Source organism: Podarcis muralis, chromosome 4 (genome assembly GCF_964188315.1).
Source record: "Podarcis muralis chromosome 4, rPodMur119.hap1.1, whole genome shotgun sequence".
Lineage (NCBI taxonomy): Eukaryota > Metazoa > Chordata > Lepidosauria > Squamata > Lacertidae > Podarcis > Podarcis muralis.
The window spans coordinates 81239758-81253244 of NC_135658.1; the positions used below are offsets into that span (position 1 = coordinate 81239758).

At 41.3% G+C, this 13487-nt stretch overlaps 1 protein-coding gene across 3 annotated transcripts; it reads left to right on the forward strand.

Annotated features, from left to right (window-relative positions):
* The first annotated feature begins 832 nt into the window (after positions 1 to 832).
* ARGLU1 (arginine and glutamate rich 1) lies at positions 833 to 10124 on the forward strand. 3 transcript variants are annotated; one of them, XR_003706540.2, is made up of 5 exons: positions 833 to 1416; positions 5752 to 5977; positions 7816 to 7873; positions 8307 to 8390; positions 9322 to 9461. XR_003706540.2 is itself a non-coding variant. In XM_028728159.2 (4 exons), exons 1-4 carry the CDS (start codon positions 1058 to 1060, stop codon positions 9484 to 9486), a joined length of 834 nt encoding a protein of 277 aa, XP_028583992.1. In that variant the 5' UTR covers positions 840 to 1057; the 3' UTR covers positions 9487 to 10124. The 3 variants fall into 3 exon arrangements, 2 of the variants coding, with proteins under 2 accessions (XP_077783801.1, XP_028583992.1); XM_028728159.2 differs by lacking the exon at positions 7816 to 7873 and having other exon boundaries at positions 840 to 1416; positions 9322 to 10124; XM_077927675.1 differs by lacking the exons at positions 8307 to 8390; positions 9322 to 9461 and having other exon boundaries at positions 7816 to 8094.
* The last annotated feature ends 3363 nt before the right edge of the window (positions 10125 to 13487 follow it).

Consider the following 13487-nt stretch of genomic DNA (forward strand, 5'->3'; position numbering starts at 1 on the left):
GATAGAATTAACACTTTGACAGAAGGTGGACCTGGAGTTGTTTAAAAATGACAAACCTTTAGCAACTTTTATTTTATTGACTTCATAAAAATTATACACCTCGTTGATTGTAAAAACCAAACAAACAGACATGTCAAAAGCAGTTTGCAGTTTTTTTGCATCACATTCAGTAACCTATCACTGCACTCATTGTGTGTGTGCATCGTTGTTGTATCAGTGCAATGGGCACCCAAGGAGGAGCACACAAGGGCCAGGAAAATGGCATTTTTTAAATAAAACAAAATAAAATAAAATTATTTTATATAAAATATAAAAGTAAAATAAAAAATATATTATATAAAAAATAAAAAATACATTATATATTTATATATAATATATCATAAATATATACTATATTATATCATCCATTTTTAAAAAATAAAGTATTTTAATATATTCTTTATTTTATATTATATAAAAATATTAAAATAAAATAAATATTTAAGATGCCTGCCACTTCCACAATTTCCCAGCCGGCCCGAGCTCCGCCCATTCGCCCTTTCCCTGGTTCCAAGCCACGCCCAAACAAACGCAGCTCCGCTCTTCAACGCTTCGCGCCGCGCTCGGCAATTTCCGTCACCGCGCGCGCCGCTCCTAACGTCACCGCTCCGCTCGCCGCTTAAGCGGTCGCTCCTTCGTGAAAACTCGCCGCATCTTCTTCGGCTATTTCCGGAGAGAACTGCGGCGCTTTTTCTACCTCCCACCCTCCGCTTTCCCTCTCCAAGGCGCGACGCCGCGGTGCATTGTGGGGGCGCGCGCGGCGCATTGTGGGCCGGGAGGAAGGAGGAGAATTCCTCTTCCCTCCCTCCCCCCTCCGTGTGACTCGGAGCTGAGGTGGCCGCCATCTTGTCCACCAGCCAAACCATCCGCCGCCGCTGCTGCCGGGCTTTTGAGGCCTTGCGGGGAGAAAGCTCCGAAGCGGCCTCCTCCTCCCGCCTCCCCGCGTAGGGGCAGAGTGGATGCCGGGTCCTTCCCCGGGTCCGTGCTGCTGAAGACCTCGGAGCCGGGCTCCTCGGGGATGGGCCGCTCCCGCTCGCGGAGCTCGTCGCACTCGAAGCGCGTCAAGAGCTCCAAGCACAACAAGAAGAACCGGAGCCGCTCCCGGTCCCGCTCCCGGGAGAAGGAGAGGGCGAGGAAGCGCTCCAAGTCCCGGGAGAGCAAGCGGAGCCGGCGGAGGGAGTCCCGCTCCAGGTCCCGCTCCAACACCGCGCCGTCCAGGAGGGACCGCGAGAGGGAGAGGGAGCGGGAGAGGGCCTCCTCCCCGCCCGACCGCATCGACATCTTCGGCCGGACCGTCAGCAAGCGCAGCAGCCTGGACGAGAAGCAGAAGCGCGAGGAGGAGGAGAAGAAGGCCGAGTTCGAGAGGCAGAGGAAAATGTGAGCCTTTGGGGTATAGGGGGAGATGGGGGGGGCGACGCCAATAAAGCCGCCGCCCCCCATGGTCTCTGGCTAGTGAGGTGGGTTTTCCTGGAAAGAGGAGCTGCTGGTGGGCAGGCGGCGAAGGGGCGGACTTCGCAGCAGACGCTGCTCTTGGCATAAGCGCGTGGGGGCGTTTCTTATTTGGAAAGGAGACAGCGGGTGGGAGGGGGGAGAGTAGAGGATCCTCCGAAAAAGAGCAGGATGCAACTGTCATGGATGCTGGGGACAGGTCCTTCGTAGCACGTGTGTTGAAGATCCTGCTGCTGACAGGTCACCTGGCTGCACGCCCACGTGCCATCTGAAAGAGGACAGCCCCCTTTTGTGTTTTTTTTGTGTTTTCCTCCCGTTTCTCTGTTGCAAGGAAGGCCTTTCTTCCTCTTCTGGCTTCTTTGGACTTGGCCTGCCTGCTGCTTGTCAAGAAGGTTCCGGCCTCTCTCCTTCCCCTGTCACCTTTTCAAGGCTCCAAGCATGCAGTTGCATTTTCAATGTGCTTTTATTTCAGTATGTAGAACTGTGGGAAATTGTAGAGTTGGAAAGGTACCGCCCCACGGGTCATCTAGTCCAACCCCCTGCAACTGTAGGCAGTTTTATTTGCTGAATTTACTTGAGGGCTGTTGAGGTAGGGAGGAAAACCGGGGAAGGTTGGTTGATGGAAAGTTATACTAAAGCACACTAAAGGGGCACTTTCTTTACCTTGCTCATGTCATTGTTGTGATATACTCTACAGATGCAGTCGGCTTATACCACTTTATACAAAGTTGGACCATGGGTCCATCTAACAGGTTTACGACTGTGAGCTGCTCTCTAGGGTTTCCGACAGAAAGTCTTTCCCAGCTGTTTGTGCAGATACCATTGATTAAATATGGTGTCTTCTGCATGCGAGGCAGGTGCTCTTCCATTAAGCTGCAATCCTTCCCTTTAGAGGGAAGGTTTATACATTTTGAACCAAGTCCTTTTCCTAGACTGTACTGTCAGTAGTGGTGTAGCAATACTTAGGATGTACACGTAGACATAGAACAGTTCTCACTGCAGCTCTTTGGTGTTACTACATTGCAGCCCAAGCTCTCACTGCAGGGGAGGTTTCCTGTACATCATGTTGAAGCACTCCCTCCCCCTCTCATTCCTCCCTTAATGTGCAGGCTAAACTAAGTAGAAGGAAGAATAGTGCTGCATATAGGGACCTGGTGAAGTGTGTGGGTTGCTAAAAGCTTCAGCATGAGGCACATTGAAGTAAGTGTTCTAGCTGCAGTGTTGCACACAGAACAGTAGCAGTCTTATAGGAGAGAGCTATCTAGATCTGTAATACAGCTCTGATAATTATTCTTGAATTTCACACACACAAACCCTGGTTGATGCCACATGTATCTTGGTAAGTGGGAAAAACAATTCGATAGATTTAGTTAGAAGTGCTAGTGGACTACTGTTGGAGGATTGGAGCCTTCGAAAACTGGTTTTTGTTCACTTGATGAACAAACTAATTTATTCTGATGCTATCACAGTCCTTCCAGTATAGCACACACATAAATACTGATCTTTTTATAACCAATGTAAGCTTACTAGCATTTTATCTGTGCTCCACATTTTGAACAGTAACTGGGTTATTAACAGTATCCAGTGCCTAATTCATGCAGATCACCTTGTGTGCAAATGTGACACTTGTGGGCAGTGTAACATAGTTGATAAGGCTGCTCATCCCTGCTTGAAGTAGGGATTTTGTTACCCCCAGTACTCCCTGCTCAGGGAAGGTGCTGCTGCTTTCCATGAATACATTACATTGTTCAGAGAAGTTGGCCACTCTTTGGAGCAGCTATTTGCATGAAAAAGCCAACAGATATAGTGTCTGAACTGGCACTGAGCCACTGTAATTAAAGAAACCTTTCTGATCTTTTATTCAGCTTAGAGAGGGAATAGTCTATCCAGTGTAAATTAGTTATAGTGCATTGTCTTCTGGGATTTTTAAAAAATACGTATTTGTACATTTGAAAAAACTAGTTCTTCAGATTAATTTTATTCACATTCTTTTTCGATGGGTTCTGTAGACACATGCTTCTGAGTGTTTGACAGAAGGCCCACTTCAGTCTTATGACTTGTGAATGGTACTGCTACATGAAATGCATTCTTGCGCCGAAAGGTCAGCAGGGATCATGTCCTAATGAGAAGTAAAGTTTGATCCTTGACTCAAACTGAAAAGCAGAATTGAAGGTGTTTGAGTTGATCTGTTCCTGCTAAGTAATTAAAATCTTGACCTACAGAACTGTAGTTCTGAAACTGTAAGAATCCCTAGTTTGTGGGAAAAGCTAATTAGCATTTTGTTATTGTACAAATCAGTATATTTTGGAAATAGTAAATTGCTTGGATTCCGGAGTAGGTGGGTTAATACTGAGTTGAACCTCAAAATAGTAAGAGCAGAAGTGCTTGGTGTAAAGAAGGTAGAATTGTCAAAGTTCATTGGTAGAACATGGGCTTACCTTTCTGGATAAATATAAAATCACATATACTTTATGAAAATCAATGAGGTCCCTGCTTAACCCTGGCATACCATAATTTAAAAGGTGATTTGGTGGTAGGCTAAAGCCATTAAATACCTTGGAGAGCTACTGTAAGCCAGAGTTAAGTGAGCTGCTCCAATGGTCTTTAAGCATAAGGCCATTCATCCTAACATGCAGAAGGAAGCAACATAATGCATTATTTTCTTCTTAAAAGTTTTTGTACAGTATCCTGTAAAGAACTATCGGGGGGGGGTTGGGGGGGCAACCCTACGTATTGTGTGCCCTCATTAGCTTACATGATGTATGCAGCATAGCGCACAGCAACTTTTTAAAAGTACAGTCTCCATAATGTATACAACACTTCATGTAGTCTTGTTCTATTTCCAGTCTACACAACAGATTCTTACACATGTGGGCTGTCACAAGTACTGCAGCACACAGAACCTCACTTTTTACCACATACTGTTTTAATTTTTATAGTGTCAAAGGATTCAACTGGCAGCATGAGGAGTCCTTGTGTGTTGTGCTCTCAGAATCCTAACAGCTTAACTGATACCATTCAGCAAAAAATATATACCATCACGTTTAATGGGCAGGAGCTAAGGGTATGCTTCTCTTACAGGAAAACCAGTGGGATTTATAAGAATGTCACTATGGCCCCACGGTTGCAGGAAAAAGTTTGAAATTGTGATGAGACAATTTTTTGCCCCATGTCCCCCCAAACATCCCCCCCCCCAAATACATTAATAAAAAGTAATATTTGGCTGGCATGATTTTCAGCACTGCATTATGATAAAATGCTGCCTTATTTTCATATAGCTAATAATCAAGGAGATGATTATGTGACACTGTTTAAAAAAGGCAGATTTTGCCCCTCTGGCTTGTTCTTCATGTTCACTGTAGCATAAAGCTTTGGCATTTCTGACATTAAATTGTATGGTTATTTAAGGTGATAGCTAATTGGTCCTGCCCATCAGCAGAACAGACTCCCGAAACAGGACTACTTCTCTTCCCTGCAGCAACCATTCCCCTCAGGAGGGCTGTGGGATTCTCCAGAGCAGATTGGGTGGGCACAGAGGGAGGTGCTGCAGAGAAGAGCAAGGAGAAGCTTTTTTTAAGCCTATGTCGGCTTGTGTAACATTGTGGCTTTTTTTCTTTTTTCTCCCAGTGGCATACCTGAAAACTGTTACAGTACAAAATAAACAACCAAAATACAAAACTTAATCACATTAAAGCAAAGAAATAAAATCAAGTGCAGATGAGTCTTTAAACTTCCATCAAACCAATGCTCCTGAAAAGGCAGGGAGAATAAAAGGGTGCTGTCTCCATTGTAACAGCCTGCCAGATTTTACTTGGCAGTGGTGCTTGAAGAAAGGCCTCTGGTAATGATCTTGTGGGCCAAATACATACAGTTCAATTATATTTCACATAGATATAGTTGGTTTTCAATTATAGCATGCTTGGCATTGCTGCACAGGTGCATGTCCAATTGACATGCGGGTCCTTTTGGATCTGGAAGGCAAAAGGGGGGGCCTTATATGTGCTCTGCTGATGCGTGCAGGGGCCAGGAAAGCACACACCCACACCCTGTGCAAAATGATCTCTGCCTGTATTTAGGGACTTATGAAACTGGGGGCGTGGCGGGTGGCAGAAAGCAATACTTACTGTTGAATCCTATCGTTCCACTTGTGTACATATGCAGTGCCTGCTGTGCAGATGCACACATCTGTGCAAAACTTAATGCATGACGTATCACATTGGAGGTGACAAAAAAATCATTGATTTGGTATTTCTGTTCTTGCAGCCGGCAGCAAGAAATAGAAGAGAAGCTTATTGAGGAAGAGACGGCTCGAAGAGTGGAGGAACTTGTAGCAAAGCGGGTAGAAGAAGAACTGGAGAAACGGAAAGATGAGATTGAGCGGGAAGTTCTGCGCAGGGTGGAGGAGGCTAAGCGCATCATGGAAAAACAGTTGCTCGAAGAACTCGAGCGACAGCGACAAGCTGAACTTGCAGCACAAAAGGCTAGAGAGGTAACGCTCGGTCGTTTGGAAAGTAGAGACAGTCCATGGCAAAACTTTCAGTGTCGGGTTGTGCCTCCTGTTGCGTTCAGAAGGAGATGGAATACAGCAAATCTAATTCCCTTCTTGTGTAAACTTGCATTGCTGCGAAACTTAATTTCTAACTTATTCAGAGGAGCTCACTGATACCTAAAACAGTTACTCTCCTATAAAAACCTGTGCAAAGGATACTTGAATTTTAATGGAACTGACCTACATATTTGAGAATGGTTTGAAACTTTTGCCATGGCTGCAGGATATATCCACAGTCCTTTCTTATGGGGGCAATGGGTTAAACAATCTGTGACTATGTATCCCTCGTTTGTTTTGTTTTACCTAGACTGTAAGAGGCTTTATGCCTTCAGTCAGGGGGCGGGAAATAAAAAGCAGGGTGCAATGCTGAGCTGCACTACCTTTCTTTAAACAAATAGATTTTCTTATTCTCCCTTTAAGGCAATCACACATTCTTCTTCAAAACACAGTGGAATAATTCTGGAACTCTGGTCCCATTCACTTCCTTCACAAAAGGCTTATGCCAAACTCACGAGATCCATTCTTTCAGTGACTACTAACAACTTCTTTTCCTCTAGACTAGAGAGTTGTAAAAGAGCAGGTTGTCCTTGCCTGAAGTTGAGCTAAACATGTGACTTCTTCTGTCAGCAGCTGGAGCAGAAGCTGAAAATGTCTTTCTGTGAGGCAGTCAGTAATTTGCTACTGGAGGTTTTAATGCTTGCCAGCACTAATCACTCCAGGATCCCCAAACTTCAAGTTAAACTCATTTCCACTCTGCAGAAAGCCGTGCTGAGTGTCAGACAACTCATGCCAATTCTCCCCCCCCCAACCTAATTCGTGATTTGACCAAGTTGATTTAGTTCATTAGTTGTCAATAGGAGAGAAGCTTCAGTAAGATGATTTCCCCCCCACCCTCATGATTTTTGGAATGATGCAGGATGTTTAAAATACAGAATAACTGCATGTGCTATAAATTCAGTTTGATTTTTACAAATCTAAACTTTGGCTATAAGTAACCGCTGAATTATTTTTAAGATTTCAGTTTGAAAAACAAAACTCTGTATGATGGATTTTGGCTGGAGTAATGGTGCCTTCCCAAAGAGTAGATAATTGAACAGCAGGGAATAAGCATGATAATGGCTGTTCCCATCAGGACCCTTTTATCACACATCATCACCTTGAATTCCTGGAGTGAAGGGTGCCAACCTGTAGCTGGTTACTAGGCATAGCAAGAAGTATTTTCTTCACATACTTGCTTTGTTTCCTATTTACTATATTTTTGTGCAGACCTCAGGCTGATTTAACAAAACCTCCACATATTTAAATAATTTGAATATTTATGATGATAACTGAAATTATTCTTGAACCTTCTTGCAATATTTTTGCTTATGGTTTGCATAACAAAGTTTCTTTAAAATTTATGAAGGGAACTCTAGTTTCAGATGCGATTTCAGTCTCATACTTTCCCTGGATTCCCGGACTCCAGTTTAAATTGCAGAAGGGACAGTTTGATACTGTCTCTTAAGCTTGTCACACCCTAGGATGTTCAGTCCATTCACCCACGAAGGAAGCCCATAGTTCCTACGGAGTATGGATTGCCATTTGTACTTTTCGCTAACAGTAAATGTATTTTTTTTCTTATTAATTGTTTGCCTTAGGAATGTTTTACATATTTTTGTTCCTTCTTACCGTAAACATCTGCATTCCTCAGCTCAGCCTTCCTTGTATGTTGTTTCTTTATAAATGGTTGAGCTGCTGATGCAGGCATTGCCAAGCTAACAGTACAAATCATTTTAAAGAGGAAGCTGGCGCGTATGGCAGCCGAGGAGCACACTCTGCAGGACACTGGACAAGACAGTAAATATTCAACTTTTAATGCTGATTAAAGGAGTATAGGTAAAGAATACGTAGGTATACATGATTGGTGAGACAAACTATTCACTTTATTTATATTTTATATATTACTCTTTTAATTTGGTAAATACTATCCAGTTTTTGTAGTTGTCCTTGTTGATTTGTGTGATATTAAAATACTAGTAATAACTGGCTAGGGTTCTCTTGACTAGGGAGGGTTTAGTTGATTGCTGTTTGGACTGGGAGGGATGATTTAAATTTAGAGCTAGAGACCAAGTTTAGTGGCTGCACAGTTTGCTGTTTGAGAGACAAAAGACGGTGGCTATAAAAGCTGCCCCTTTAAGACAGTTCACAGAAGAAATTCCTAGGAAGACTAGTGCAGATGGGTGAGTGAGTATTTTACTTTTCTAACATCTTAACCTGTCCTCCCCTTTAGGAGGAAGAGCGTGCAAAGCGTGAGGAGCTAGAACGAATACTAGAAGAGAATAATCGAAAAATTGCAGAAGCACAAGCTAAATTGGTAAGTAGAAGAAAAGTTTTGATGTGCAGTATAATAGTGTACAACCTGGCAATGTTAAGAACACTTCAGTCAATTTAAAGAATTGGATTTGAGAACTTTTAACTCTGTGCAGAATTGTAGCTAAAGGTCAATGATCTCTCCTTCCTGGTTGCCTGAAAATTGATTCCAAAAGGTTGGGGGACCTTCCTAAACATCTTTGCGAAGGGTGAAAGAGAGACATAGAGATCAGCATGACCCCAACAAGAATTAGAATACAGTCTGGTGCTGTTCTGCAAATGCATGCATAAGTGTTAGTGGATGAGTTTGCACAGGGTTAGAATAGCTGTGTTCTGTAGCAGTTTTCATGCCTGTGCAACAGTTTTTACAAATGGAAGAAATAATTCAGTTTCACTTGTTTTTGTATAATAATCTCATGCAACGAGGGGAACAGGTCTTTTCACATGTAGCAACTGCTGCATCAAGCCCATATTTCAGATTTCTGAGATCTTGCCTATTCTTGTTGAAGCTGATGGTAAAACCTTGGTCTCCAGCTATATATAACCACGAGAGAATTTGAAGGGGGGGATTTACTGATTTTACTTTGCACTGCCTTTATTGCACTTTTGGAGCATGCTGTCTTGTGAAAGTGTTTTCAACTATTTTTTAAAAAAGAAAATAGCTTGTGATAGGTAAGGGTCATGAAAATGACTTGCTTTGTTTCCTTAGAATAATGAGAGTATAGAGAGGTATATAAAGGCAGGCTCAATAGCTGGGGGGCAATGAAAATGTATGCTCAGCCATTTCGTTTGTAGAACCCTAAATAATTTAATGGTGTAGGATTTGGCTGTTTTTGGCAAATGTCTTCTGCAGTATAGGATTGGTGCAGTATAGGATTGTTGGAGCAGCAAACAGCGTGTGAGGATATCTAAATTGTACTGTTTTCATGTTATAGGCTGAAGAACAATTGAAAATTGTTGAAGAACAAAGAAAAATTCATGAGGAGAGGATGAAACTAGAACAAGAGAGGCAACGTCAGCAAAAGGAAGAGCAAAAAATGATCCTAGGCAAGGGAAAGTCTAGGCCGAAACTGTCATTCTCACTAAAGAGTCAGGATTAAATTTCAGCTCTGAACTCTAATGGAAAATGAAACAAAACTTTGTATAGTAGCTTCATGTTGAAGTGTTTTTTTATTTTATTTTCTTTCGTGATTTTTTCTTTTCTTTTTGGACATCTGAAAAGTTAGCTTGTTCTAATAGGGGCTGTGCTCTACATCTCTCTTATTTTAATGTCTATTGAGTTAAATCCTTATCAGATCATTGTCTTCTTAAAGAATAAATCTGTTTTGATTCTATGATAAAATGACTTGATGCAGGTCAGGTCATTTTATGAATTATGGTATGGTCTGATAAGGTTTTTACTGACCCACTGATCTCAGAGTTATACTCTGATGTTAATTTTTAATGCTGGTTTGCTGACTTCTTAAAAAAAAGTTTGGCAAAAGTATTGGTAAATTCCCACAGTGTACTGGATCCTCAGTGGTTTGTTATATCGGTGTCTTATGATACTATCCCACTATTGTGCTTGATGTTCCTGATACAGGTAAGGAAAAAGTTGGTCAGTGTTGGCTGGAGATGTGTAAAGGGAGTTCAGTATTGTCTCTGCTAGAATTGTTTTTATTCCAGTGGTAAAATTCAACCAGCATTCCCAATTGTGTAAATAAACCAATTTGCCGAATAAAGTGAAGTCTTAAATTCATGCGTTTTAAGTAAATTTTTTTAGTGCATGTATATTTTATGTTAATGAACAGAAACTTGTTTTCCCATAACCAAAAGCACACTAGTATTAAGGTCACTAATATTTTTCATGCTCTCTATTCCGAGCTTGCACATACAATTTGAAACTATCACAGCTGTGCGGTTTAGTGGCTATCGCTGGCTTAGAGGTAGATTTTGTTTTGACGATATCCTCATTTCATCTGCTGCATCTTTGTCCAGCATTCAAAGAGTTAATGAGGCTTCTGTGTGCCTAGTGGAATTGTTTACTTTTGAAACTTCCCTCAGTTTCAAAAGCAGTGTGCCATCCAGCATTACAGGGTTATACTTGGGAACAAGTCAAAATACCCTTGTGTTCATGAAACTAATTTTTCCTAACGTTTGCATTCTTCCCCTTTATCTTCATCCCACCCCAGCATAATGGACAGATAAAAATTGCCACATGCATATTTTTTTAAAAATTCTTGTGGCTACTGAAAGTATTTGCTGGCATGTCCACCAGCCATTAATAGTTATGGTTTGTGATATTAGACTGGTGTAACAGTCTATGTATGCCATTTGAAGCACTTATTTTTTTGGCATAGGAAGTTTTGCAATTGGATCACTAGAATAATTTTGTAATGGCTTTTTGTGTTATTGTAATGGTAAACACGAATGGAGGTTAACATGCTAGTCCTTTTCTTCAGGCATGGAGCGTTTGGATGCTGCACGTTTTTGTCAGTCCCAAAATATTTTTGGCACCAAGATAGACTGATTAGTTTTCAAACGTAACTGTTCTAGTGGAATTTTTTTTCCCTCCCCGGTTGTCATGTACAATGTTTCTACTAAAACTGCAGTATCCATAGTTTGTTCATAACGTTCTTACTTGAATAGTTGAATCAAAAAGGAACAAGAGAGTGATGGTGCCTTTTTTTAGTTTTGCAAGCAATGTAACATCTTTTGCGTCGGGTATGTGACCCAGATCTGGAAGAGTCTCATGTTCTGTTTGCCCAGATTACAGGATGAAAAGATGATGATGAAATACACAACAGCTGAACAGTCAATATCTTTGAGAATGTTTTTAATAAATTAATACCGCTGTAATCATTGTGCTGTTCTTACTTCTACCTGCATTTATCTAAAACCTAGCAAAATACCCAAGGAAACCCAAGTTCTTTCAAGTCTCAATAGTTTGCTTTAAACTATATGGTAACTAAACTAATGCAATAGCTAAAAGCAAATGTATTGGGAAGGGTATTTTTAAAAACTCAGTGCCGTCCAAGTATAGTTATTTTTTTATTTTAAAAAATGCCTGGACTTAAAACATCCCAAGTCCTCAATACATTTGATATATTTTACTAGTGTTTGTTTTTTATGTACAAGATACCAAAAAGATGGGGGGGAAACCACTAGTTTAAGATGTGATATAGGATATCTGAAGGGTCCTGGCATCACCTAATAATAGTGAATGCATATAACCAGAAGACATATTTATGTAATATGAACACCTATGGTCGCAAGTGGTCTTTACGTCTGGGCCTATTATAAAGATATAGCTCTAAATTTACTCTACATTTTTAATGAGACTTGTTTTTCAGTTGCCTAATAAAAATCATGCTTTTTCCCATATAATATGGTAAGTTTGATCAAGTGACTGATAGGCATTCCTTCCACAACAAAGTGTTTTGCAGCACCTTTAAAGATTAACCAATTTGTTCCGGCATTTACTGTAATAAATTTCTTCGTCTTTAAGATGCTACAATGCTGCTGTTTTCACTTTCCTTATATTGAGAACTCTAGAGCAAAAGTTGATTTAAAAGACAAAATCCTGCCTTTTTTCTTTGTTTTTTAAGAACAACAGTAGTTTGAGGCTGCTGTGGTGGAGATGGTTAGGGTCTGGTCCTGTTCAAACTCCCTGCAGATCTGGTGCAACATGATGTGTGCTCTACAGATAAATTCTAAGGAAGCTTTCTTCTTTTAATATTAAAACATAGTTATTTCATTCATTGTTATGTTAGGATCCAATAACGCATACTTTTCTAATGCTGCTCAGTGTGTGACAGCATGTCTTTTTTTCTCTTTTTGGCACACTACTGTATCTTGGAAGTCATTCTGACAGCTGACCTGTCCATTTCAGTTTAAACTGGCAAGGTGGATTACCCCTCCCCATATTCATTAGCAAACCTCCTTTCCTGTTCTCTTTTTACTCCACTTCCTGCATGGCCAATTAAAAGAAAAAGGCCGAGAAACTTGCTGACAACTGCCAATTTTTCTTTCTCATAAATGTATCCAAAGAACCTCTGTTACAGGCGATCATACATTGTAGAAGCACTGTAACTTATTAGGGAAGAACACAGTTGCTGCCTTCTGCTTCAATGTGTCTTCCTGGAAGAAAGACGACCAGCCTGTGATACATTGGGTTCCACTGGCTTGAGGAAGGCAGAACGGGAAGGAAATCATGGTTTTGGCAAGTTCATGAGGAATGAGGAATCGTTGAGTCAAGTGTGACCTGAAGTGGTGGTGTTTGGGGGAAAAAACCATGCTTTTTAAAAAGTCCTTTTCTGGCTTTTCCTAAACGATGCTGGGGTGCAGGGTCTTGCACCCCAGAACTGAAGACAATAGGCTGGATTTTTATTTTGAGTTAGGGCTGTATCAAACCAATGGAAACCCTTTGTAGCTGTGGAACCTAAGGACCCAACCTTGTTTGGAAACAACTGATCTCCCCGCAGTGTCTCCCGTGAGTCTCTTGTTAGTATTAAAGGCAGAGACTTCCTTACTTCTGAGTCATTGGAAAAGGCCAGTGGCGGGGAGCAGGAGTGCCTGGAAGCTGGATCATGAGAGGGAGTTAACTTTGCAAGCACATCCTAATGATTTCAGGGTCCCTCAGTCCCAACAAATGCGCTTAGGTAAGGCTGCAGGCGAGAGGCTTTAATGGACAGCGAGCAGACACAGCTTGGGTCGACTGTTCCCGAATGGCGACTAGGTTTTTCAAAACCTAGTAGTAAAGTGGAGATCACTAAAGAAAGCCTTTTCTCTCCCCCTCGAACCCACCCATCCCCTTGATCTTACTATTGGGAAGTTTTTGTGTGTTGTTGTGTTTTTACTTTTTTGTTGTCGTGAGCTGCCCAGAGTGGCTGGGGCAACCCAGTCAGATGGGCGGCATACAAATAATAATAATAATAATAATAATAATAATAATAATTATTATTATTATTATTATTATTATTATTATTTATTACCAATTTAAATGTGGCAGACCCAAATGCTTTTACAATTACACTGTAAGGCCCAGCTTCCCGGGAATTCATTCTCGGTTTTCAAAGAATAAATCCCCTATTTATTTATTTTTAATCAGAATAAATAAAAT